Genomic DNA, 27,427 nt, shown 5'->3' on the forward strand with positions numbered 1-27,427 from the left:
GTAATACTATAGTACTATACCATAAATTTAAAGAAGCAAATTTTACCATACTTTGTCCTCCCTCATTGCAAACGCTGTAAGCTTGAGTATAACTGTACTAAGCATTTTATACTTATATGCCACACCCGTACGAAGGATGGGTACTCTGCTAGTATATATATATACATACAAACTTCCTCTTTTATAAATATGGATTTATTTAGGATAAGCTAAATAATATTTTCCTAAAAAACACAATTAATTACCATCTTCGTAGCAGCAAACCTAGGTACTCGTTAAACCTAATTTTATTTAAATAGATTTAAGTGAAAATCAAATCAGGCAAATGGAAATTCGCGTAGTTTGCAGGTCTGCTGCAGTGGGGGTATTTTCTATTTGTAGATATTTAAAAAAATGTTCTCCCCAGGCTCGGACCTCCAGAGAAATATGGCTCTGATCAACTGCTATTTTACCTTGATCTGCCATTGAAAAATATTTGTTTTTTAGTCTCGTTAATCTATTGTCTTTCACTCCATTCATTCTTTTAAGGGGGATGAATCAAAGTTTTTAGTTATCAATGGTCATATTCAAAACTAATTTCAACAAAAATGCTGGATATTTGCAGGTTTTCTTGTATCAGGGGCTTATCATTTTGTACTTGAACCTTTAATCAGCCTCTCCTAAAAGTTGGGAGCAAAGAAAATTGTAACAACTGATTATTGATAGATAATTAGTATAATCATAAGTATCTGATTTTCATTTAATTTGATTATTTTTTATAAAACCCAATGGAATAGTATGTTTTTGTTGTAGGTTATCCTATGTGTTGTTTTAAATCTAATGTTTCAGATTTGTCCACGGGTATCAGCATTTTAGCACGTCCAAACAAAATAGTGGCAGGCCTAGATGTTGCCAAAACCAACGAGCTGCTCCAAGCAATCGGAAAAGCTTTGGATAAAAAAGTGTGTATCAACCTAATAATTTTTGTTTTTTGTAATTGGTCAGTTTCGTAGTCACTGTATCAAATTGGTGTCATAGAATATGTTGACATTTAAAGCTCACTAAAAATAAAAAAAATAAACTGTAACACTTATTTTTTCATGGATTAATTTGTAAAAAAAACCCCGGGATTAATAAAAGGTAAAAGAAGTCAGAAGGCTAATGTGTTTTACATAACGTTGTCACAATGATACTAAGTGGTTAAGGTGTTCTATTATACCTCCACTATAAATCATATTGAAGAATAATCTTTTAAAGTATATAGTTAGTACACATGTACAGACTCTTACTTTAGTAAATGTTGCAAGTTGTATCATTTAATAAAAAGCTTTCATGAATTTTTTTTCAGATCGATAGCTCAAAAGCTGTTGAGCAGGTCTTAAATAAAAAAAGTAAAGGTTCATCTCAGCAAAAGAAGGTAAAACTATTATTAATTTTGTCATGTTTAAGACACTTGCTCATAAGGAATATTAGCTTTTTAGTCTTTTTATGCTTTTTAACAAAATTAGTAAAACCACACAGTAAAGGTGTATTATACGATCGAAGCAATGTCTCAACATTGACTGACAGTATGTCCACTTGGTCAATAAACATTAGTTATGCATGCAGTGATGCAGAAGTGACCTCCTTGGTTCAGTCAATAAACATAGCAAAAATTCACAAGTCTAATACCAAATGAGATTAGTTAATAAGTTGAGTGTCTACAATAATTTAAAACTTATAGTTTTCTATTAAATTAAATTTTTCAGTGTACCTATGAGAGAATATTACACCCCATTTTTTGGAATTATAAATCATGTCAAAGAGATTGTATGTAAATGTAATACCTGTAGTGATTTTATTGTTAATTCTTGTAGAGTTATGTGGGAATTTGTAAAAAAAAAGGTTCAGGGATAAAGGTTAAATACGGAAACTACGAAATTACTACTAAAATTGATTTTGGGGATAGGGTGATAAATGTACCGGTACCCAATGAAACTGCTGAGTATTTAAGTGTTCAATTTGTTATTGTAAAGGAATATGAAATAATGTGCTTCTTGCTTCTTAAATGTCTTTTTCATCAATGACAAGTACAGTAAATTTTAGTCAAACAAAATTCTTCAGAAGCAGATAGCACAGTCAAATCAGTTTTTTTTTTCTTTTGCCAACGAAATTGGAGTAAGATATATACTATCTTAAGTTTAAGTAATATAGTAATTATTGTGGTTGAGATGAGAATGAGAGGCAAAGATGGGGAAACTAAATATGCAACTTAAAATGTGGTTTGACCTCATTTGGCACCACAAAATGGCCTCCAAAATAAGTTCCATGGAGAAAAATTAAAATAAAACTTACCTTTAGGATATAGAGTGTAGTATATCAAATTCAGAGCCGTCTTTATAAAAAGCGAGGCCTGGGGCAAAGCATAATTGCAAGGCCATGTTTAACAACGCCAACTGGGGGTTCTGGGGGACACCCCCGGAAATTTTTGTAAAATTATACTTGCAAAGTCGTTTGCAAAGAGTTTTGACGAAAAAAATGAATCTTTTACACTTTGAAAATTACCGTTAATGTTATTGCTAATTGCACATATTATTGTTCCAATTCCATCGTAGATATCATAAATATTGTCCACAAAGTTCTTTACTTTTTTATTCATTAATAAAAAAAAAATGAACACTTCTCTTCATTGTGGATTGTCGTCCCGTCACTTTGTAAATAATAAATGCTCATAGGCTATCTTGTTTATTTACTTTTTGTCAAGTTAGGTTTATTGTGTTTTCGGCAGTTGGTCTGTGAAGGGGGTTTTAAAGGTGAGCGTTGGCGAGTGCGAGAGTGTACTCGGTGAGCTCGTCTTCTTTCGCCTTGACTCGGGTCGCCTCGCCTCGTGCTCACCGGTGCTCTGTCTGGAGTTGGTTTTTTGACATTAGTCAAAGGACCCGAGGCTGCACGAGTGGCGAGCGCTACTTCCACATCGAAGTTTGACTCCATTTCGAATGTGAGACAAAGCGAGAGTGTACACAGTTACCTCACATAAGCTTTCGCCCAAATTACTCGGCGAACGGCTCGGCGAGAGTGTACTGGGGGCAATAATCATGACTCATTTACACTCACCAGGGTGGCTCGTTGGCTGCCGCGAGGTTCGGGTTCCGTCATCTCGCCGCCGTCGCTGTAAAACGATGTTTGGTATTCTTTTGTGTTTTAAATGTCGTTTGTAGGTTTTTATTAAATCAATACAACAATTGAAATAATTCATAATAAGTAAGACATATTTTAGGCACATGTATCTTTCTATCCTTTATTTTATTATTTTCTTTCTCAAGCATTATCTTATTTTTAGCGATAGTAAGGCCTCACCGGGCAGGCCTTGCCGAGCAGGCCTCGCTGGGCAGGCCTCGCCGGGCAGTTCTCGCCGGGCAGGTCTCGCTGGGCAGGTCTCGCTGGGCAGGTCTTGCTGGGCAGGCCTCGCTGGGCAGGCCTCGCTGCGCAAGGCCATCCCCGGCGCGAGGCCTGAAGCGGCCGCTCCACTCGCTCCACCCTAAGGGCGGCGCTGATCGAATTCAATGTTTACAGCTGTTTCAAAACAAACTATCTGTCATTGTTTTTACTTTTCTTTCTTTACTTATTTATTTAGCAATTAATGCAGTGAAATTGATATGAAGGATAGGTATGGAAGATTTATTTAATAATGTCAGAACTATGTTGGCATAGCAAATATTTGTTTAGTAAAGCAAATGCTAATTGCTGTGGTAGGTCTCTAGAAAACTGTCCAATAAGCTGCAGGGTGTCAGTAGAAACCAAATTCATACCATACCATATTATCCCAGTAGTACTGTATGGTTCAGAAACTTGGGCCCTGACCAAAGCACCAAAAAACCTTATTGTGCTGGGTTTGAGAATAGAGTGCAGAGAAAATATACCGACCATTTCAAGATAACAGAGGTTAAGATACAAAAGAACAGAAAGCTAAGAGGAATGTTTAAAGACTTAGATATATGGGTGCTTTCCAGAAGTAAAAGAATCGGTACACCACATTGGTTTTGAGTTTACTACTGTTGTATGTTACTTGTAATTTCTGTTTGGTTCACAGGATGGTCCTAAAGATAAGGTTATCAAAGAGACAAAAACATCTGACTCAAAACCTAAGGAGACACGTAACAGTGATACTTTGAAAAAGAAAAGCAAAGAAAAAATTAAAAGTGTGGGAAAACCAGAGTCAAGAAAAAGTAAACAATCATCCAAAGATGTATCACCCCCAAAAGAAACCCCTGCCAACAATAATGAGTAAGTAACATTTATTTGGTTTATGTTTTCAAAGATAAAAAAAAAAAAAACTTTAATAAAACTATGTAAGGTACTTTCTCTGTTTTTCCTTTCTTCAGCTTTAGACCTTTTTTGGTTTTTTTTCCAGGACTCTCATTGACTGTACACTTGTAGAAATTATGATACATTTATTTCAGGACTATTTACAATGCTATTTACACATGTATTCCATTTCGGCTCTAGCGCGGGGTGTACTGGGCTCAACACATCAACCAGCTGCACCGGGCTTAGTACGCCTCTAGAGCGGGGTGTACCAGGCTCAACACGCCTCTAGTACGGGGGAGTGAAAATTTAAAAACGTACGTTTTCAGGAAAAGCACTTTGCAAATTTGTTTCCCCTTTTTTCAAAACTTTTATTATTATTTTTATTTCATTAACATTTTAAGTTTCATAAAATGTCCATGGTAACGCAATATCTTTGGTAGTTTTCTTTTTAAAGAGCATCTTTAGTAGAAAAACACAAATTCCTGTCACGACCATAACGGACGTTTAAATGAATATTAAAAATAGTTAATATTATTTTTATAACTATGTTTTGCTATAAACTAATTTACTTTTATGACCATTATACAATAAAAAGGTCACTGAGCTTTTGGTATATTTGGTCTTTCTAGAAAAAAATTTAAAAAACTCATAAAATAGAAAAAAGCCAATAAAATCTTTTTAAGTTTGTATAACTCCGAAAAAACTTACCTGAGACCCGAAAAATCGTTATGTTTGTATAGAGGTGTGCTTCTTTTGTGTATAAAACATTGAAATATGACGATATTTTAATTTTTGAAATTTTTATGATAGAAATCATAAACGTGATGGTCAGGGACAAGCGGTACGGTCGTGAATTGTCTGGAATAATCTAAATCTTTCCAAACAATCCTTCAATTATACTGTTAGTTATAATAAAACTATGTGTTTCAATTGAACTAAACTGTTCAATTTACAATTATATTAAAGTTATTGTCACGACCAAACTCACTATAATCCATAAGGCTGGATTGGTCGTGAAAAAAACCGCGATGGTCGTGAAACTTTGGTCGTGAAATTACGTGTTATTTGGCTCTGTTCTGGCGGTAGCCCTGCACCTCATGTTCGAGGATACAAAGTGGACTTCTAGGTTGATCTAGCAATTGAAATATCTTATAAAAAAAAATTAACACCATGTCTACTTCATCGAATGACTACGTACGGTCATGGACACACCAAAATTACAAAAAACACAATCTTTCCTTTATTAATCTTGTAATTCCTCCTTTCAACTCAAAACAATCGGCACTACAATCCTGACGTACACCCCGAACTAGTCTCTAAAACCAACTGACTCCATCGACGCCAGGCTTGCCACTGTCGTGCTCCAAAGTTGAAAAATTTTCCCAAATGGTCGTGACGCCAAATCGAGGGACAGACCTTTTTTGTCATGGTAGTCAGTCTGCAATGATAATAAAATTATAATATACTCCTTTTTTGTAAGTTTAATAACCATTGATAACATAAAAATATGACTTTATATATTTCGGCATGAATAATTAGTCTAAAAACAGCGTGAAAGTTGGAAAATGTACCCTAGGGACACGTCATGGTCGTGAATTTCGAGACTTTAAAAATACGAAAAAAATACCTAGAACCTATTTAAAACTAAATAAATGTGTGTAACATGTTGCCCCCGTCCCAAAAAATATTAAAACACATAATAATAAACTACAAATCCAGTATCTACGAAGTAAAAGGCCAGGGACATGAAAACGTACGTTTTTAAATTTTCACTCGGGGACAGGATGCACCGGACTCAACACGCCTCTCGTAAAGGGACGGGATGTACCGGGCTCAACACACGTCTAGTGCAGGGGGGGATGCACCGGTCTCAGCACGCCTCTAGTGTGGGGTGTACCAGGCTCAACACGCCTCTAGTACAGGGGACGGGATGCACCGGGCTCAACACGCCTCTAGTACAGGGACGGGATGCACCGTTCCCAACACACCTCTAGTGCAGGGGGGGATGCACCGTTCCCAACACACCTCTAGTGCAGGGGGGGATGCACCGTTCCCAACACACCTCTAGTGCAGGGACGGGATGCACCGTTCCCAACACACCTCTAGTGCGGGGTGTCCTGGGCTCATCTTGCCTCTCGGCTGCACCGGGCTCAACACGCCTCTCTCTAGTATAGGGTGTACCGGGCTTAACATGACTCGAGTGCATACTCCACCGGAGGTGCCTGCCGGCGGGGTTAGGCCTGGAGGCCCAACTGACTTGAGTCTCCCAAGGCCTTATATACGGTCAGAAGGTGCTCTGAGGGTGGGGGAAGGTACCCAGTACCCGGTCCCCAGCGAAAGTCCTGCGAATTTTTTCCTCAGCAAAAGTGTTATTTTTCCTTTTGGGGATTTCACTTGGCACCTTTTCGTTTTCTTGCATTTAGTTGTTTTATTGTAAATTTTGTGCCCATACCTTTGCCTCCAGAAACACTTCATTACAACTATTTAGAATTTGTTTTTCTACTGCTTGATTGATCTTAATATGAAATATTGCAGCACATCCTTTGGTATCTATTTACTACATGTTTTGCAACAACTACCACATCTTGAGGTATATTCTCTCCTATGATTAATCTCAATACCAAATTGAAGATTGAACACAGAATTCACATCAACAAAAAGACACATTCAACACAAAAACAATACATTTTGGTTAGAAGCCAAACTTAAATTCATTGATGACGTTGTATTTAAAGCATGTATAGTTTTTGTGTCATATGTAAATTTAAATACGTAAAATTTAACTCAATGGATTATTGCATGCTCATAAATATCTTACATTTCACAAATTTTATTTGTTTATAATTTTAATGCATCTATTTACCGTTTCATCAAAATAAGATTGGTTGATGTATAAGTAATTTTAATTTAATTTTTATAGAACAATTTCTTTGACTCTATAATAAGGAATGTTTTTAGGGTTTGTACAGACACATGTGCTCTGGACTTTATATTTACTGCACATAAAACTCAATGGCAAGGGAGCAGCAAACTTATAAGCAGACGACACATACCATTGTAAATTTAAAAGAAAAGTATTAAAACTTCATCATTTACCACCCTTAACCAATTTCAAGAACTTTAAAAATTGCAGCTAAAAATTGATTTACCAATTAAATAAATGCAATTTCTATAAGTATCAAAGAGGATGTTTGTATATATATATTTTTGGCAGTGATAAACTCAGACACCGCTGAACCGATTGCCACGAAACTTGGTACATACGTGTAGAATTTCATGGAATAGGTTTATACACCATCAATTTCGTGATCCGTCCAATCGGCTCCGCCCCAGTGGCTCTGGAGTTTCCCATGTTAACCTTATGAGAAATGGAATTAATGAATCTTAACAGCTGTTTCAATTAAACAAGTTGGTTCTGTTCTATGATGTTCAATAGCATTAAAGTTACAAGGATTACCAACAGGGTGCAGCACTATTATTTCTTTTACATTTATGACAACAGCTAATTTGCAACCAAAAGGTGAGTGAGCATAGCGAACGAACTTCAACCTGGAGGCGAGTTAGCGTAGTGAACGAGCTAACCTGAAGGCAAGTGAGCGTAGCGAACGAGCTAACCTGAAGGCAAGTGAGCGCAGCGAACGAGCTCCAACCTAAAGGTGAGTGAGCGTAGCGAACGAACTTCAACCAGGACGTTATTGAGCCATGCGAACGAGATCATCTTGAAAATTAAGAAGTTAAACGGGGCAAAGCCCGCGGGTTACAGCTAGTATTCTATACATATGCTTACTTACTGTTAATTGTTTACTCTGTGTCTTGTAGATCACCAAAAGAGAGAATCAAGCCTGATGAAGATAAGTCTGAAGTCCCTACCACAGTTACAGTTGGTGAAGAGTCATCTGATGTGGAGACAAGACAACTCCACAATCCTGAGCCCAAACATGATGTTAAACCTCCACCTCCATCTCCCGCAGTTGGCTTGGATAATTCAGGAAATAGTGAAGACAAAGAGGAAAGTAAAGAGAAAAAATCTAAAGAGAAATTTAATACTAAAACTAAAGACTTAGACACAAGTAAAGATCCTCTGAAAAGCCAAGATCTACATTCAATAGTTATTTCAAATGATCTAACAGACATTACTAAATCTTGTGAGGAACCTAAACGACCTCAGTCTGCTCGAGCTGTTCATCGTAAGAAATCTACAAGTAAGAAAATTCCTAAGCCTACTAAAATTTAAAAACTGAAATGTAATTGTAACTATGCAAGAGCATACGTGTGTGTGTGTGTGTGTGTGGATGATTGGATTGGGGCTTTCTCTGTGGTGTAAGGGATGACAGAGAAGGTGATAAGGTTCTAACAGACAGGTTCTTTATTTAGAATTGGAGAAATATTTCTAGTTATTTGTCTGTCTTAAATCCAATAATCCTGATTTATTTTCACTGGTAAAAGATTGTTTTGGAAAATACCATTGTATCCTATTTGTAATAGTGTAATAGTATATTCGTTACTAGTCCAGAAAATAGGTATTTACCGGAAGAGTTTGGTCATTCCCGTGCGAGACGAAGTTGAGTGCGGTATTACCATTTGAGTCTGGTAAATACATTTTGGACGAGTGACGTATGATATTTTACGCCATATTACTCTATGCTAACTTAACAATAAAATATCCTTATACCCACCGACTAAAGGATTAACAATCACTACTCATAGAGAGGTTAAGTTTTTGTTTATAACCACTCATTGCCAAATATAATCAGCTGGTTGGTGTCCAGTAAAAACTCATTACAGTACAGTAGTATATGTAATGAAACCCCCCATTTGATTAAGCTGGCAGCAGCAGCTGATTGATTGATTCTGTAGGGGCGGACCTTGTCCTGTTGCACGTCAGCCACTGATGGGCTTTTTGCGCTCCCCACATGGTACTTCAGAGTCCGTCAAACCTGAGTTGCTTAATGAACTCCAGCATCCTGTCAATGAGCTCCTCTTGAGGAAGGTGTCTGCCCCTTGTCATTGCACCAAGAGTACTGTCCCTTACCTCATTCAGAGCTGTGCAGTCGTAGAGTAGGTGATCAGCAGTCTCCTCTGATTGCCCACATTTCCTACACGCAGTGTCACCATTGTGGATCCTCAAGCGATGCAGGTGTAATTTCAGAAAGCCATGTCCAGTGACCATTCCCAGCAGCTGTTTTCTGGACTAAATCCATGCGTGGCAAGTTTGTTAAAACATTATATTGTTCCACTAAAAGTTTTTGCCACACTACACTGTTTTAATGAACTTTACACCACACTACACTATTTTGACGAACTTCCTACGCAAGGATTTAGGCCAGAAAACAGCTGTTTGCCGCCAGCTTAATCAAATGGGGTTTCATTGCGTACTACTGTACTGTAATGAGTTTTACCGGACACCTATCAGCTGATTATACTGTATTTGGGTGGCAATGAGCGGTTATAAATTAAAGCATAACCTCTCTTAGAGGTTATGACTAGTGATTTTTAGCCCTTTAGTTGGTGGTAATATATAAGGATTTGTACGGATTTAGTAGTATGGCGTAAACTATTGTACGTAACTCGTCAAAAATGTGTGTACCGGACTCGTATGGTCATCAACAACCACACTCATCCGGCAAACACTTATTTTCAGGACTTGTAACGTAATATACTATTTCACACAAGGATTTTTTCCAGAAAACAACTGTTTGCCGCCTGCTAAATCAAATAGGGTTACTACTGTATACTACTGTACTGTGTAATACATTTTTACTGGGCACCAGCTGATAATAATTGGCAGTAAGTGGTTATAAACGAACACATAACCTGTCTTGGACGTTATGAGTAGTGATTGTTAAGTCATTTAGTTGGTGAGAATATTAAGGATTTGTACAGTGTTTTCATTGTTAGCTTAATTCAGAGTAGTATGGCGAAAAATATCGTACGTTACTCGTCCACAATGTGTTTACCGGATAATCCCGTACTCAGCTTTGTCTCGTGCGGAAATGACCACACCGTATTGTAAAAACATATTTTCCGTACTAGTAATGTAATCCTTATATACAGGGTTTATATAAAGTCCCGCACGGGCTTAATATTTTTTTAACGACAACAGATAAATCAATAAGATTTGGTGAATCAACACCACACCTAAAAATCTACTTTTTCAAGGAACTATCAATTTTCTGTCATATCATGGGGACGTCCCGCAAGGAGTCAGAAGGAAATCTTAAATGGAAGCATGGGTTGGCATGCACATCAAATTAAAGGTCTTCACTAGTAGATTACAATGCCGTAATTTCAAGCTCAAAAGAACGCCTGAGTAAAAAATGGCAGTCGTTCAAAGATTCAAAATGGCGGATTCAAGAAATCTTTGAACGGCGGCCATTTTGCGCAGGATCAACCTTTTGAAGTGCGGTTTGCGGCATTGTATTCTACTAGAAAAGACCTTTCATTTGATGTGCATATTGACCTATGCTCCTATTTAAGATTTCCTTCTGACTTCTTGCGGGATGTCCCCATGATATAACAGAAAATTCATAGTTCCTTGAAAAAGTAGATTTTTAGGTGTGGTGTTGATGTGCCAAATCTTATTGATTTATCTGTTGTCGTTTATAAAATATTAAGCCCGTGCCGGACTTTATATACACCCTGTATAATACGTGAAGGCGATTTATACGAAACACTACTCCTCCGTTAATAATGGATGGATTTTTACAAACGATGTGTCAAAATTAAGTATTTTTTGTGTAGACGCCCCCTTTCACCATTTCCTGTACCGCAATGAAAGTCCTCAGGCTTTGCTCCACAGGCCATCAAAATCCCAATGTATTTCTAATGAGGAAATATTTTGTTTACTTAAACAGACGAATAATTTGTATTAATTACACCTGTTCATAGTAAACACATGATACATACGAGAGCGTTCGTTTGCATAGTGAATTAGTTTTTAGTTTCGATAACTGGAGTGGAGTGAGCGTTCGTTTTCAGTTTCGATAACTGGAGTGGAGTGATTGATTACATTATCTTTGAGTTGACTCTTTTAAGTCATCGGAAATTATGACTGTTATTCGTTTTGAAATAACGACTGTAATACGTTGCTTAGTCCATGGTAATACTTTGCAATTGCTCGAATTCGAGCAACAGGTGCACTAGTATACTATTATTGAGTGCCTAGTGTCTACCTACTTTTGTAGTATGTGTCTATATTATTTATATAATGCAAACTTTAAATGTATTTTCAAAAGAGTTATGTAGCCTAAAAATTACGAATTACCCTACTGACAAAAATAGACAAACCCCGCACAACTTTTCAAGTGGCACTGAGCTCCTTTTCGGGTGGGGGAAATTGACTTGGACGGGCAGTACAGTCAGAGCCGAAATGTACATTCTGTTACAAAAGAAGTATTTGTCATTGTAATATTCACGAGGGCATACCGTTCTAGTGGTAGTGGGAGTAAAATAATTGAAGTTTTGATGTCAGTGTTGCCATCTTGAGTATTTTAATTTCCCCAAAATATCAATCTCTGATGCTGCCCCTTGTCTGAAGGAGCCCCACTTTCCTCTATTTGAGTGGCAACTAGTTTTCGTTCATATATGAACCATCTTCAAGCCTACAATAAGTCAACATCTTATAGTGCAGACATTCCTCAGCCTGGTCGCGTTGCTTGTATGTAAATTTTCTTCCGTCCTTTTAACTTTTTATGTACATTATATATTCCATTTATATGTGATGTGTTCGTTTTTGTTTATTCGTTTTAACTAAACTTTATTGATGACCTTCAAATGAAGTGATTGATGCAGACTCTTTGTAGGCCTGCAGATGGTTTATCCATGAAACTAGTTGCCTCTTCAGCAACCAAAGATTACTTTATGCAGATCTGTATCCAAGCAATTTTATAGTAGTTTACGCAACGATTGCGTAAAGATAGCTTTAACAACACGAATAGAAAATTTGAGGTACGAGCCTTGGCGAGTGGCTTAAAAAATTCTACGAGGGTCATTAAAACTATTTACGCAAGTTGCGTACACTACTTTACATAGGACAGTGTTATATTTCCTAAAAATCACTACTCATAACTTCTAAGAGAGGTTATGTTTTCGTTTATAACCATTACCACTGATAGTGATGCAACGAAACATGGTACCTACCAAACACTAATTGCACCACTCAACAATTGAATTGGCCTGAACAGCTGATTAGTTGGAGTTCGAATCATTACAATTTTACTTCTTCTCTCTCAATCCTTGAACCTCATTGGTCTGTAACATGTGTTGTTAAGAGTAAAGCTATGCTGTTATGAAAGTAAACAATGCTGTGATGTGAATCTTTTCAATTCAAAGAACTGAACTGAAACAGCTTCTTTAAAAAAACGGTCGTAGGTAAAAGTATTTGACTGTATATTTATATTTTCATCTTTATTTGTTCTAGAAAAACCTATTTCTACTGAACCTTTTAATAGCCAAGACGACAAAAAAGAAGAAGTGTCATCATTGGAAAAAGTAATATCCGGTCCAAAAGAATTATCGGCTTTAGAGAAGAAACCATTGGAACAAGAGACCCCTCAAAGGTATTTATTTGGTTGCAAGTTTTCAATGACATTTTTATGGAATAGAAGTAAAGCTTCTTTTGTTAGTCTAGTAAATAGAGTGTGTCAGGTATGTTTTAACTTTGGAATGTTTGTCTTGTTATAGTTTTATTACTGTGTCTACTTTCTGGACTGTGTTTTACTTATACTTGAGTATCCGTCTACAGGATTTTGTCAGAGGCGATTTTGAAGATTTGCCCCCACTGGGCTATCCACAATCCCCCCCCCCCCATCATAAGCAACCGTGTAAGTTTATCTTGGTTCTGGGGCGGGTCAACGCCGAATCACATCACAGTGGTCAAAGGAGTGACGTGTGTGCCTCAGCTCACTTGTCTATTACCACTACAGTAGCTGAATCTTCACTAGCTTGACTTATCTTATTCTTATAATTTTTTTCATTGCATACCTACTCATTAGTAATTAATTACCTTAGCCATGAGAATAATTTTAAATTAAAAAATAAACAATTAAGAGGTTTGGTTTGATAACGAGATTTAAAATATTTCAAGTAAAATGATGGTTTTTTAAATGATCATAGTATGTAACATTGTTTTACAACATAATGGAGTTCATAATACGACGACTGCTTTAAAAAATATTATTTTAGAAGTCGAGAGTTGTGTGTCTTAATTGAGACCAATGATTGACTTATAATCAAATAATTTGTATAGCTAAATTAATCACCTCAAATTAAACTAAGTTTTTTTTTACTATTAACAATTTGATTCCACACCTACTCCAATAAAATAAAGTAGTATTTAGATTAATCCTAAATACTGTACTAATTTATTTTATCGGAGTAGGTGTGAAATCAAATTGTTAATAGTAAAAAAAATAAAAAGGTAGTTTAATTTGAGGTGATTAATTATTTTGTTATCAAAATTTTATTGAAATAGCATACTGAATAAGCCTTACATGACCGGTGACAGTATTTTAAAATATTGCTCGCATGAGTAACTCGCGAGCCAATGGGTCATCACGCCACATCGCTGTCTGCTGATTCAAACGAGTCCATGGCTGTTTTCGGGGATGGAAGCTTGGTTGAGAGATGTGTGATAGTGCGTGTTGTTGGTAGAGGTTGAATGTGGAAAGGTTTGATGATTAACAGTAGCTGACTGAGCTGTCTGACTAAGTAGTTACATTTATGTTTCATATTCAACCCTCGACTTTCCTAGTTATGAAGTTTTTTTTTTATTTAAACTCAATATATATTTAAAATTCCAAACTAAAAAAAAACATACTTCTACAATTTGCCGCCCTGGGCTGCAGCCCCTCCCCCCCCCCCCCTAATCCGCCACTGGATTTTGTTGTATATGGACCAAATTAACTGGTGCTGTAATATTAGGAATATATTTATTCTCTTATACCACCATATTATAAATTATGAGTACTCAGACACGTTTACAACTGTGATTTCCCTACTGCGTATGATTATCTGTAATTTAAGGTCTCCAACCAGCTCCAGTCAGGACTAAGCAAGTTAGTTCAAATCTGACAATAGCATTGTGTTCTTTATATTTCCCCAGTATTAGTAGCTGGTTCCTACCTCTTCACAATGAGTAGCCTTGGTTGCTGATAACAATGTGAGGAATAATTAAAGAACCTGTCAGTTATGAATAACACTCTGTGATTAAGATTTCTGTGTGATAAGATTCATTGTTTCTTAGAGGATTTTTTTTTTTGGAATGGAATAGAGTTCGGCTACCTTACCTGAGTAAAATAGAGCCCCGTGGTTAATATATACAATAAAAAAAAAACACAAAACTAAACATAACACAACATTTCGTCCTGGAGTAGGACTTTTTAAGAGAGTAAGTTGAAGAGAAATCTGAAGAACTCTGGTGGAGTAGGACTTCTTAAGAGAGTAAGTTGAAGAGAAATCTGAAGAACTCTGGTGGAGTAGGACTTCTTAAGAGAGTAAGTTGAAGAGAACTCTGAAGAACTCTGGTGGAGTAGGACTTCTTAAGAGAGTAAGTTGAAGAGAACTCTGAAGAACTCCGGTGGAGTAGGACTTCTTAAGAGAGTAAGTTGAAGAGAACAACGGTCTATTTACTGAAACACTGCCATCATGATACATATATTTACAATGGTCATACTCAGCAGAGTGTACTATATGAAATACACTACAAGTGAGGGGATTTTTAAAAATGTATCTTGACGTAACTGAACACAAGATTGCTGAACTGATATGGATTGTCTCTAAGAAAACAAAGGATAACAGTAAACGCTAGTAGTCTTGAACATGCAAACTAGCAAAGTTTCCAAAACTTCTATCATTGTAAACACTTCTAGTAAACACCTACTGCCGGCTTCATAATTGAAATATGTAAAAAATTCTGCAAACGCCATAAACCTCTTAACATATGTTTTACATCCAAACACTTTTCCCCATACACATCTGACTCTTTCACACAGAACCCTAGTTATAGAATGTCATTCATTCTTTGCAGGACCAATAAATTTACCTTACATCGTTATCGGCTATGATAAAACTAATTTGTTCATAGGGATGAGAACTGGCTAGAATAGTAGATGGGAGGAGTAAAGAACATGATGCTACAGTCAGATTTGAAAAAGCTTGCTTGGCCTCCACTGGATTTTTTTATATCTTATTTCATAGACAACCCTCATATTTGTTTCTTGATATTTACTTAACTTAAAGTGACACATTTTTTGTAAAATGACACATGAAACAAACAAACAAAAACTTCAAAACAAACTTCAAATATTGTATTAGGATGAGAAGTCTACTAGCACTATTCTAGGTCAAGAGTTTAACAGACTTGTCATTTGTCAGCAGTACCAACGTAGCTGCAGTGGCAAGAGAGACAAAGAGACCGAGAACAGCAGCTCGACCGGCCAGCGCGAGGCCCGGGGCCCCGAGAGTGAGAGACAGAGGCATGGTACAACTCAACGACACTGACAACAAGTGAGTAATACTTCTACACACAGGTTTATCAGACCAACCAATCAAGTGGTACAGGTTCCCCATTTTTATGTTGTAATGTGAGCAACCCGCCGGTGTTTAAATATTATAATTACAATGAAATGACTAAATATTTGTTATGTATAGAGGGTTAAACGTATTTTGTTCGCTATATAGGGGCACATTTTCTATTGACTGATATGGTGTTCACACAGGAATTGTAAAATATTACGTTATATAGAGCAAATCGTTACATCAAGGCTTGACATCGAGGAGTGAGAGTAATCCCACATGTAGAAGTTGTGCTGCTGTTTTATTCCATTTTAAACAAAGTAAATTTAAATTTTTTTTTGTTTAGTATTTTTTGTTTGGTTTTTATTGGGTTTAAAATGTGAAATTAAAGTCCATAGAAGTTAGAGCATTTAAGGAGGAAGTGAGAAAAATGTATATAATTGCATGAAAATCTTTATAGAAGCAGACAAGAAGGGTATCTATCATGGAGATAATGCGGGTGAGTTTGACTTTGGACATTCCTGGCTGGCTTATCCATCCACCTGACTCAGTGCTATGCAATGTCAATGTCTGTTATGTAATGTTATGTGCTTGAACTGAACTTGACTCTGACACATGGATTTGTTTGTATTGGTCCTGCTTTATTTAATAAAATAATAATCCAGGAAAAATCATATTTTCCAAAGTTTAATCCTAATAAATTTAAAAATTAAGGAAAGCATTGATGAGACTGTTTGTACCACATAAGTTGTGTAAAATCTTATAATTTGTTTGGTTCAGCTGTCTGAAATTGTGAAATAAGACTAGCGTCTCATTTTCCCTTCCAGAAACTGATGAGAACCTTTTCTGTGAAGGAGTGGGGGATTGTGGGAGAGCCCCTCACGTTGATTTAAGAAAATCTTTAAATTTATTTAATAATATTTTAGTTAGAAAATTTACTTTTTAATCATAAAATTAATTTTAAAATTTTTAATTATAAAATTAAACTGTCATAACCTTACCTAACCAACCAAACTTGCTGATCATATAAAAAGATATAAGATAAAAATCGAATGAAGGTTTACTAATTAAAAAAAAAAAATAGTTCTGTTCATAAATAAAATTATAAATGCCTCAAATTCTAGCAAAAGATGTACAGTTAAGAAGTATTCGAATTCTAAGCAAAAGCTTGAACAAAAAGTTAGTGTCACCAGCAAGATTCGAACTGGGGACCTCCAGATCACAAGTCTGAGACACTATCAACTACGCCACAAACACCGATGGAAACATTTCGTCTCGTTACGGTAATGGTGTTCCCTCAAGAGCAGAGTGACGTCACGCCCCCCACTCCTTCTCTAAAGAGGTTCTCATCAGTTCCTGGAAGGGGAAAACTAGGCGCTATAGTGAAATAAGCATTTTGCAGTTCTTATTGTTTACATTGAAATGTCAGCACAAAGTTAAACATTGTGAATTTTCTCATGCTTCTATGGAGACCAATTAATATTTACTTTTGAAAACCTCATCTCAAAACTTTGGACATCCAAGGGGCTCAAAATAAATTTAAAAAAGGAGAAACATTATTTACTATGGTCAAGGCACTCACTGCCTCGCCAGCAGTAATAGAAAAACATTCACTTGAGTTCTAAACTACCTGAATATGATGTAATATCCATGGTACACAATATACAGATACTGTGAACAAACTTGATGTCAGTAGGCCTATGTTTAATGACATCCTATTTTACTGGACCCTCATTTCATTGAGGTTTTATTCCATTTATACCTTCAAACCACGAGCCCAGGATCAAAACAGCTAGAGAAAGCCTATACTAGAAAGCTTTGTTCTTCTCCTGTGACATCAAATATGCCAATGGTGATATAGGGACGTAGCCATGTCATTGACAAGTCTTCTTGTTCTTTTATAGAAAATGCAATTTTGCTGTTTAGTACTTCTTGTTTTTCATTATTTGAAAGTGTGTTTCCTAACAGGTATAAAAACAGCAAGTCTTCTTAAACTTTAAAACTAGTTTTATATTATATCTATACATTTGAGGTTTGTGTCGCACTAAATGAATGGACACATTTTTCAGGCAAGTGAATGAACCTGTGAATTTAATAGTAGATTCTATTGACCTTCCTAAAGATGATGATGAAAGCTTGGTGATTGTTGAGGCTCCTTCATCAGAGGGTGTAGTGGATCAGGTAACTTTACATTATCACTTTCAGCAGTAGCAGTACTTTCCAGAAATATTTTTAACAGAATTCATTAGCATCTCTGAACAAAACTTATAGAGAAACAATTTAGTACATTATTAATTAACACCTCAAATACCATCGGCACAATGAACTCTAAGAATCACTAGATACTGTATTCACTTTAGACTGATCATATTGTCAGGGCCGGATTTAGCATTTTGGCGTCCCTAGGCCCAAATATTTCTTCCGCCCCCTGTTCTGGTCACAGTTTCTTTCCTACAAACCTTTATTAAAAACTAAAAACATCTCATGCCTAAAGGCCTATGTTAATTGTTTGAACACCACTCCTCGTCGGAATTTTATCATTGCAAGTTTTTTTAAGAATTGTCTTGGTTAGCCTTAACAAAATGCCGTCTTAAACACTTAAGGCAATTTTATGCTTTTAGCAAATGCTTACGCTTGTGGGACTGAAACAAAACAATCCAACCCACAGAGCATTTCTGCAAAAAAAAAGCATGTCCATTGATTCCAATATCGGGCCCCAAAACATGAACTCCATAACAAGTTCGTGATACCATAGATTAAACATAGGCCTTTAGTAGATTTGTCATCCTTAGGGATTAGCTGAAAACAATTCTTTTTATTTAAGTTATATGTTATTTAAACCTAGTTTGTCCAAAATAAAACGATCTAATCATAAACAATAGGTCGTCCCCTGGTTATATTACAAGAAACTAAAACTCTCACAACGACAACATAGAATAATAGACAATAATAGAAACAAAATTACGTCAAAACTAACTTCCAGTGTGACCAACATATATGAACTAGACATGAAAAACTATATTTAGGATTAAAAATATGATAACAAGTCGACTTGAGTTTATGGTTAATCTATGGTGGTACTGCATTCAGATTATATTTGCAAAGCAATAGTCCGGCCAACCATAATCCTCAGGCCTGAGCTGAGGAGAAAAAGACATCAAATGGTGCTTTGGAGGGGATTTAATTTTTCTAAAACCTCTTGCAAACTCAGATATTTTTTTCGTTATTGAATTTTAAAGATAAACTTATCATATTTTTTAATATTCAAAACGTATTATATATTTTAACTTGACCCTGCAGGTTGCTGTAAACTAATCAAAAGATTAGTTAATACATTTCTTTTTGTGAGGTAAGGGTGGTAACGGTGTCTAACACACATTCGCCCCTAATCACTCCGATCAGTGGCGCCGACCCAGTATAGTGGCAGTGCAAAGAGTAGTGGCAATACGATGCGTACCGCTCGGGCGCTCGACAACATCCCTACAGCCTACTCCCGTATAACCGTAAGGCCCAATTCACACCGAACGGACGTCGGGCGGAGACGTGACACAGACGAGGCACAGACGTGGCAGTGACGTGGCGTGTTCAATGCACACCGAAGGGACGGTGAAGGGACGGTACAGTGGCGAGACAACCTGTATGTAGACTAAACGCCTTGGTTTTTGCTTATTTCTATTTATGTCAATGGTGTTAGTTAATTTCCGTCAACTTAATTAGTACAAACAAGGGAATTGTTCTACTTCCACACAAAATTTGATATAAAATTCAATGTCGTCTCGCATAGTGAAGAAACAACTCACAATCTACACACAAAAACAACTCTACACAACAAGGTTGGTAAGTACAAGCACTATACACAAGAAGGTTGGTAAGTAGAGTACAATATTTGCAGTCCGAACAACGGGCGCGCTACGGACATGCCACTTCCGATACGCCACGAGGGACGCCGAAGCGACGTGGCGGTGGCGGGAGGGCGGCCGCCCGCGCCACGTCACTTGTGTGTGCATTGACCAATTTGTTTACATGGGGAGGCGAGGAACGGACATATGTCCTCGCCACGTCCGTGCCACGTCTCCGCCCGACGTCCGTTCGGTGTGAATTGGGCCTGCTCGTTATCAATGTTGTAACGAAATTGATGCGTAATGTTGAAAAACTGTTTATATTTCCTAACGGTTATTTCTTCTTAGTCGAGTCAATATAGGCACTTGAGATGGAACAAATACCAACAAATGGTTTTTCGACGGTTTTTGGTAGTAATAGGTGTAGAAAGTACCAGGAAAAAGTCTACCAAAATCGGACAACCGGAAGTCGGGTTTTTCCAAGATGGCCGCCGTGAGGCCCTCAAATCGACAAGATGACTGCAAATTCGTTGTTATATTTTTGTTAAATGTAATGACAGTCTCATTTCAATAGGGAACGTGTTTTTGGCCGTCATCTTGGATCGGCCATATTGGATATAAATAATTTTTTTAATGTAATGGCAATGTTGTGACACATTATTTTAAACTAGATTTACCGCCCATTCCATTGCCAAAATGAGCTTTTAAATATTTTTTTTTCGTTTTAAAGATATATTCAAACGAAAATTCTCTTGCATACATTTCTTAAAGACGTTTCGTATTTTGAACATTTTTTAAGATTATTTTTTCTTATATCTCCAGCACATATTAACGCTTGCAGTTCGTTCTATCTTTAAACATTTAGTGATGTAAGGGCTTTCATTTGAGCTATTGATCATTAAAATCTGACGAGTTAGAGACTAGTTACCAACCCCAACAAAATATTAAATTTCACTTTTTAGAAATACATTTTTATTAAAATATTTATATCTCGGGTTCTTAATACGCCACCAAGTTCTTTCTGGTTTCATATTACTGTACTCAGTAAATGTTTGGGTTATGTGACAAATTTAATATGGGTCTGTCTTATTTTACAATAATTTCTTTTCGAGATTTGTCTTTAGTTTAAGACATATACCCTTAAATCGAAAAATAACTCCCAATACTCTTTATAATCTTAAAAGATTCATCAAAGTATTGACTTTTACTGTAGTTATAGATTATTTGTTGGGAGTTATTAGAATTGGGGATATATGTACTTAACTAAAGACAAATTTCAAATGCAAATAAATTAATATTAAATTAAGGTGCATGACTCATTTTTTATTAATTAGTCAGATATTATTTAGTGACTAATAAAATAAAAAACCTAATTCTCTACGGAGTAATTTGAGACCAGAAAGAACTTGGTGACGTATTAAAAACCCGAGATATAAATCATTTAATAAAAATTGATTTATAAAAAGTTAAATTTTAATATTTTGTTGGGATTGGTAGCTCGTCTCTAACTCGTCCAATTTTAATGATCAATAGCTCAAATGAAAGCCCTTACATCATTAATTATTTAAGAATGAACTACTAACTGAAGATAAGGAAAATAATCGTAAAAAAATTCAAAGTACAAAACGTTCAATACAAAAAATTGTATTTAAAAACGGATTTCGGCATTGGAATATGCGTGAAAATATAGTATATATAGTAATAATATGTCACAACACTGTCGTTACAACAACAAAAAATTATATCCAATAAGGTGGATCAAAAATGGCGGCCAAAATACGTTTCCCATCGAAATGAAGTACTGACCACCCAATAAATATCGATGTTGGTCCCAAGTCAATATTTAGAAAAATGTGCATAGAAAATGCTTATGGTATCTTTTTTTAAAAATTTGTCCAATGTTGGGAAAATCCGACTCTGCACACCCAAAACTACAACATAAAACCATAAAACGTTTTCTTGTATTGTTTTAAGGTTATATTCTATACTTCTCGGACTAATAAGAAATTGATTTTTGCTTATTCTCTTTATGATTAAAACTGAGGAACCGAATACGTAGGTTTGCTGCAATGGTAACTGCCAAAAACGGAATTTTTAGTAAAAAAAAATATTAAAACAGATAATATGAAGCAGAACAAAAAGTCTTATCCATATAGGTTTAATGAAAAATAATATTAATATGTATGCTTATTCTCCATAAGATTAACATTGAGTTGTCTCGGCAAGAAAACATACTAAAGTTATTACTTTCAATATCTCTGTAACAAATTGAAGCAGAACAAAGATTCAATATACTAAATTGTTAGGTTTTTTTGTGTTGAATCTAATGGTGAAAAAATAAATTTGAAATTATAACAAACTTTGTACAAAATATTAGAAAAACATATATTTGAGGTAAAAAGTCTTATTTTTTAGCACAAAATACCCTGAAAATTCATCTTTGGGTTACTTTGTCTGCCTAGTTTTCATATTTAAGGTTGGAAATATAGTTCTACACGTGTTTGCCAATTTTCGTGGAAATCGGCCAATCCTGGAACTATGAATCAACGAATTTGCAGTCATCTTGTCGATTTGAAGGCCTCATGGCGGCCATCTTGGAAAAACCCGACTTCCGGTTGTCCGATTTTGGTAGACTTTTTTTCTGTTACTTTCTACACCTATTACTACCAAAAACCGTAGAAAAACCATTTGTTGGAATTTGTTCTATCTTAGAGGCTTTTTTGGGCTAAATTGACTCGTCTATCTAATGAATTTAAAAATTATAATGCTTTATATTGGCAAGAGTTTTTTTATATCAACTAGCAAAATATGTTAAGCTATGGCTATTTATTTTATTTTTAGATATTAAAAAAAATATTTTTCCTCTCGGCCGTGCGCCCTCTGGGAGCTTGCGCCCATAGGCCCGGGCCTACCGGGCCTATTGGGAAATCCGGCCCTGCATATTGTGTTGTTGACACTTGACAGTCAACAGATCATTACGCTCAACGCTTGTGGCAATAGTTAGAACTACTGTTAGGACGGAGTCCCAAACGCTCTATATCTATTGCATTAGAACCTGACTCAGCGCTGTGATTGGTTGAATTCTTCCATGCAGTTTATATGGGAGTTTGGACTCATATCTACTGAGTCCCCAAGTACTTACTACCTATTGCAAAAACATATTGCGTCCATTATCACCCGTCCCAAAGATATTGACCCTTCTAACATGTATGTACATTCAGATGCAGGAATAAAATATCATAAAGTTAATTATTATTATTTATACTTTTGTCTTGAAAATGGGAGGACTCTGTCACAGAGTCCTTATGGACCAGCCGTCACTGACTTTTAGGTTGTAACTAATCATTTCAGTCGGCTTAGATAACTTTATAGTTAACAGAAAATCTGCTACACAAAATATTAATCATTTATCTGTTGATTGCCACATCTTGGTAACCATTAGGTGCAGAATAAAAGTGTGATATTTAAAATTGACTGTTTTTTTTTTTTTTTAGCTAATTTGAACAGTAATAAATTATTGAAATTTATATAGGACCTAGGCAGAAAGTCTAAAAACCTGATTTTTGGGGAATACAACGCTCCCTAAATCCTATTATCAGATTGGGCTGATTTACTGATTTGGAAATAACTTGTTAAATTAAAATTGCTATTGGGCTTCCTAGTCCCTTTTAGTGTGATCTTAGTTGAGTATGCAGTAATAAAGGACGGCTGCCGAACTGGTTGAACAATACCTGACTTAGGACTTGCTGATAGACTTTCTATAGTGTTGCTGGAATAGAATCATAAAGTAGGAATGTTCCGGCTTAGTTTATCTCTTATACCTACAAAACACAATAAATTTTTTATTGCTGTATTGTTGTTCTGAAGTGCATGTAATATTTTTTTAGGTGGTGGGTGAAAACCAACTACTATCAGGGGATCAAGGACATCTAGTATCTCAGATTTTAGAAACACAGAAGGAATTAGAAGAAAATGTTAATTTTGAAACCGGACTGGATTATATTCAAAAAGTTGATATTGTAGGTATTTTATAAAGAGTTTTTAAGAGTTATTTCCAATAATATTAATTATATCATCACTCATCACAAATAACTGTAGCCGTTTTTTAGTTAGGTCGAAAATTGATTACCCTCTTAAAGCAGATTGCTACATTAGAATCAGCAAAATTATCGTGCAATTTTGGATTTAAGTTACATATACAGTCAAAAAAATTCCCGGAATGAATATCTGTAGACATGTAGCGTGATCATCAGCGGGAAATTTGCCTTGCAGGAATGGCATATCGGTAGTGCGGGTATAGCTGACGAGCCGTAGTGCAGCATTGGTAAGCGCTTTTCGTGTACCTGCAAGTCTACATTATCGGTAACTGTCAGTCGTGTACCTGCATTGAAATATGGCATTTCATGAACAGCGTACAAACATTAAGTTCTATGTTTTCTGTGTATAGTCAATGGTTTTACTTAAAAAACCACCTAGTGAGACTCTTGAGTTGTCAATTCAAGCTTACAGAGGAAAGAATATGAAGAAAAGTCAGGTTTATGAGTGGTACAAACAGTTTCATGACAGCCTTGAAAGCATCGACGATGACCCTCATAGTGGACGTCCTTCAACAGCAGTCAATGTTGTAAACATTGAGCGAGTAGGCTATGAAGTTGTGTGTGAAAATCAGAAATTAACAATCGATGAATTTCCAATTGACATTTATCTCATGGAAGTGTTCACACCATCCTTCATGGTCATTTGAACATGCATCGAATTTGTTCACGAATGGTTGCAAAACTGCTGTCTCCTGAGTACAAAGACACTCGAATGTTAATGGCTGGTGAATTAATTCATTTGGTCCATGCAGATCCAAATATTTGAATAAAATTGTGATTGGTGGCAAAACATGGTGTTATCTCTACAACCCTCTACCAAAACGACAGACCTCTGAATAGAAAACAAAAACATCTCCAAGTAAGGAAATATTTCCTGTGGACAAAAACAAAGGAAAAGTGATGCTTGAGGTGTTTTTTTTTTTCAAAAGGAATTCACTACAAGTTTATCCTACAGGGGCAAACAGTAATCAAGGTAATTTACATCAAAATTCTCAGGCGCTTAAGAGATGCCATCAGAAGGAAACGCACTGAAAAATGGGCGGGAAACAATTGGATTTTCCTTCATGACAACTCACATATGGTCACTGCTAGTTTAAAGTTGGAATAAATAGTACAGGATGGGAAATAGAAATAACTACTTTTTTAAGAACTTTTTATAATTTATTTAAAAACTCACCTGCCAGAAGGTCTTATATGTACAGTTATCTAGATCTAAATTGTTTCCTCTGCAATTTGTTAAGTAAGATGGGTTGAAAGTGGACCTGTAGCAGAAAGGACATTGAAAATCTTACCCAACGTAATAAAATATCTTACAGATACGGCTCAAGAACCCAATTCCTACAGTTTCAAGGTTGTGAAGGGAAAAATAAAATACAAAATGTTGTCACCTAAACTTGCATTCTTTTCATATATGGCCTCAATCAATGATAGAGCCTTTTCTTCGGGAATTCCAAGGAGATCAGCCGATGGCACCTTTTTTTGTATAAAGAATTAAATGCACTAGTCTTATCATTTATGGAAAAAATTGTAAAGGAAGAAGTTTTAAAAATTCTAAAAACAGAGCGGAAAAAATCCAACTTACTAATGAAAATCTTAAACCTGCTAAAACAATAGATATAGGCTTTGCTACACGTGACACGCTCAGATGAAAAAAAACACAATTAGACATACAAACCTTCCGAAATGAATGCAGAACGGCTATTGTAGCCATGACAAAAAAACTCATGAAAAATTCTCCACTTTATTAATGTTTAACGAAATACATTTCTTTTTTGGATCCGGGAACAATTGGTTTTGATAGAACACTTGCCGAGGTTAGATTAACAAACTGCTTGGAGTCGTTTGTTACAAAAAATCTAACTTCTGGAATCAAAGCTGACTCCATTAAGAATCAATACAAAGAAATATTCATCTCTGAAGAAAGTGTACAAATGTGCAAAAAGTACAGAAGAAAAGAGATCTGACTTGACAAGTTTTTGTTTGAAATGATTTGTAATTAATAACGGAGGGACGAACAGTGCAAACATTTGACAGACTTTTGTACCATCATATTGACGCTGTCTCACAGAAACTCTACAGTAGAGCGAGGTTTTTCCATTAACTCTGAGTGCATTGTGGAAAAAAGTGCGTGAAGGAGAAAAGTTTGGTTGCCTTGTGCCAAGTCTACGATGGAATCAACTCAGCTGGTGTCCCAATAGAGGAATTTGAAATAAAGAAGGAGCTGGTTCATTGGCAGAGAGATTCAGGTGTCTGGAGCATCCCTCTGGACTATCTGGAGAAGAAATTTTGAGTCTCTAAAGCCGGGTTTACACGATGCCAGTTGGCGAGACAATTGCCAGGAGACAACTGACTGGCTTGGAATTACTGGCTTCGTGTAAACACTTCAGGCCAATTGGCAAGCCAATTGTCCCGCCAACTGTCCCGAAATTCAGTTGTCTCCGGGAGTAGACTGAGGACAATGAGCTGGGCCCAGTGAGGCCCCCACCCCTCGAAAACCCAGTTATCGTGACAATTGGCACCGTGTAAACGGTGTAGAGGCCAATAGCACTGTCTTGTCTTTTAGCAGTAGTACCCTGGTTCACTGTAAAATGCCTGGGCAAGTGTTGGCCACGTGTGAACAGGTTCTCGTTCAACTTGCCTGGCCTACGACAATTCCAAAACCACGTGATGCCAATTGGCAAAGACAATTGTCTCGCCAACTGGCATAGTGTAAACCCGGCTTAAGAAGTCAACTTAGCGTGAGTTTAGTCTCCAAAATCATTTATTTCATTTTAGTATCGCGCTTGTGTGTTGTGTATGTGTTGCATCAAAGTTTAGTTACCATGGCCTGCTGTCACTTTTGTGGCAAATTAGGTACTGCAAACATCAAAGTGAAATATATACAGGGTGTTCATTTGAAAACTTTCCATATCTGTTGTGTGCAAAGGTAAGGCTTTTAACACTTGTTTGTTCTCATTTCCCCCTAATTTGGACATGCCAAATCCAATAAAATTATTTTCAATTTTGAAAAATGCCCCAAAAGGGCCCGATTTGGGGGGTAGGGGTGCTTTTTGAGAAATTTTCAAATGTAAACATGGGTTGTGTGATACATCAATTTAAAGGTCTAATCACCCCGATCATTTTGGTGCAAAAAAAGTTTAATTATCTTTAACCGTATTTACAGGGTGGGTCAAAACGTTTTAAAAAAGGACTTTGAAGTTAAGTACCGTATTACCCTAACTACTGAACGGAACAGCGCCAAATTTCTTTCCAAGCTTATTCTTGAGCTACTCTTTAAGATAACTTGTAGTAAGGGCATTTTCCAAGTTATTTTCTAATTTTTAAAAAATCTCAAATTTTAAGAATAAAAGAAAGCTGAAAACTCAAAATTCTTAAATAGCAAGGTATAACAAATTTCATACCACGTGAAAGGTCCTTTTTTAACAAACATTTTACGTATTTAAGTTTTCTTTCTATCTCTTACCGTTTAAAAATTGCAGTAGAAAAACATAATTTTCTGTGTAACTAGTTTTCTAATAAAACAGCCAAAATTCGTCTCTAGACACATTAAATGGTGCAATAACTGAAGGAAACAATTCATAATTATTTTTAGGCAGATAGGCAAACAAGTCATTACGTTTTACTTTGTGAGAAACAAGTTTTATAGCTGATGAGAAAAACCCAAGCGTGGGCCGCTTTCTGTAGTACCATTGACTAGTCAATGGTAGTACT

At 36.1% G+C, this 27,427-nt stretch overlaps 1 protein-coding gene across 5 annotated transcripts in view; it reads left to right on the plus strand.

Moving 5' to 3' along the window:
- Window positions 1–27,427, plus strand: part of LOC128985787 (TRAF3-interacting protein 1-like) — a 68,302-nt gene that overhangs the window by 8,417 nt on the left and 32,458 nt on the right. For 3 of the 5 annotated variants that reach the window (XM_054405660.1, XM_054405663.1, XM_054405662.1), the window contains exons 3-10: window positions 829–941; window positions 1,328–1,396; window positions 4,049–4,242; window positions 8,086–8,468; window positions 12,686–12,824; window positions 15,640–15,771; window positions 17,850–17,961; window positions 23,507–23,638. In XM_054405660.1, the coding sequence (XP_054261635.1) occupies window positions 829–941; window positions 1,328–1,396; window positions 4,049–4,242; window positions 8,086–8,468; window positions 12,686–12,824; window positions 15,640–15,771; window positions 17,850–17,961; window positions 23,507–23,638 (1,274 nt within the window). Of the gene's footprint in view, window positions 1–828; window positions 942–1,327; window positions 1,397–4,048; window positions 4,243–8,085; window positions 8,469–12,685; window positions 12,825–15,639; window positions 15,772–17,849; window positions 17,962–23,506; window positions 23,639–25,032; window positions 25,107–27,427 lie in introns of those variants that run through there. The other 2 variants (XM_054405664.1, XM_054405661.1) reach the window with 2 other exon arrangements.

Source organism: Macrosteles quadrilineatus, unplaced genomic scaffold (genome assembly GCF_028750875.1).
Source record: "Macrosteles quadrilineatus isolate MER2022 unplaced genomic scaffold, UCM_ALF_1.0 Scaffold_2__2_contigs__length_208266976, whole genome shotgun sequence".
Classification (NCBI taxonomy): domain Eukaryota; kingdom Metazoa; phylum Arthropoda; class Insecta; order Hemiptera; family Cicadellidae; genus Macrosteles; species Macrosteles quadrilineatus.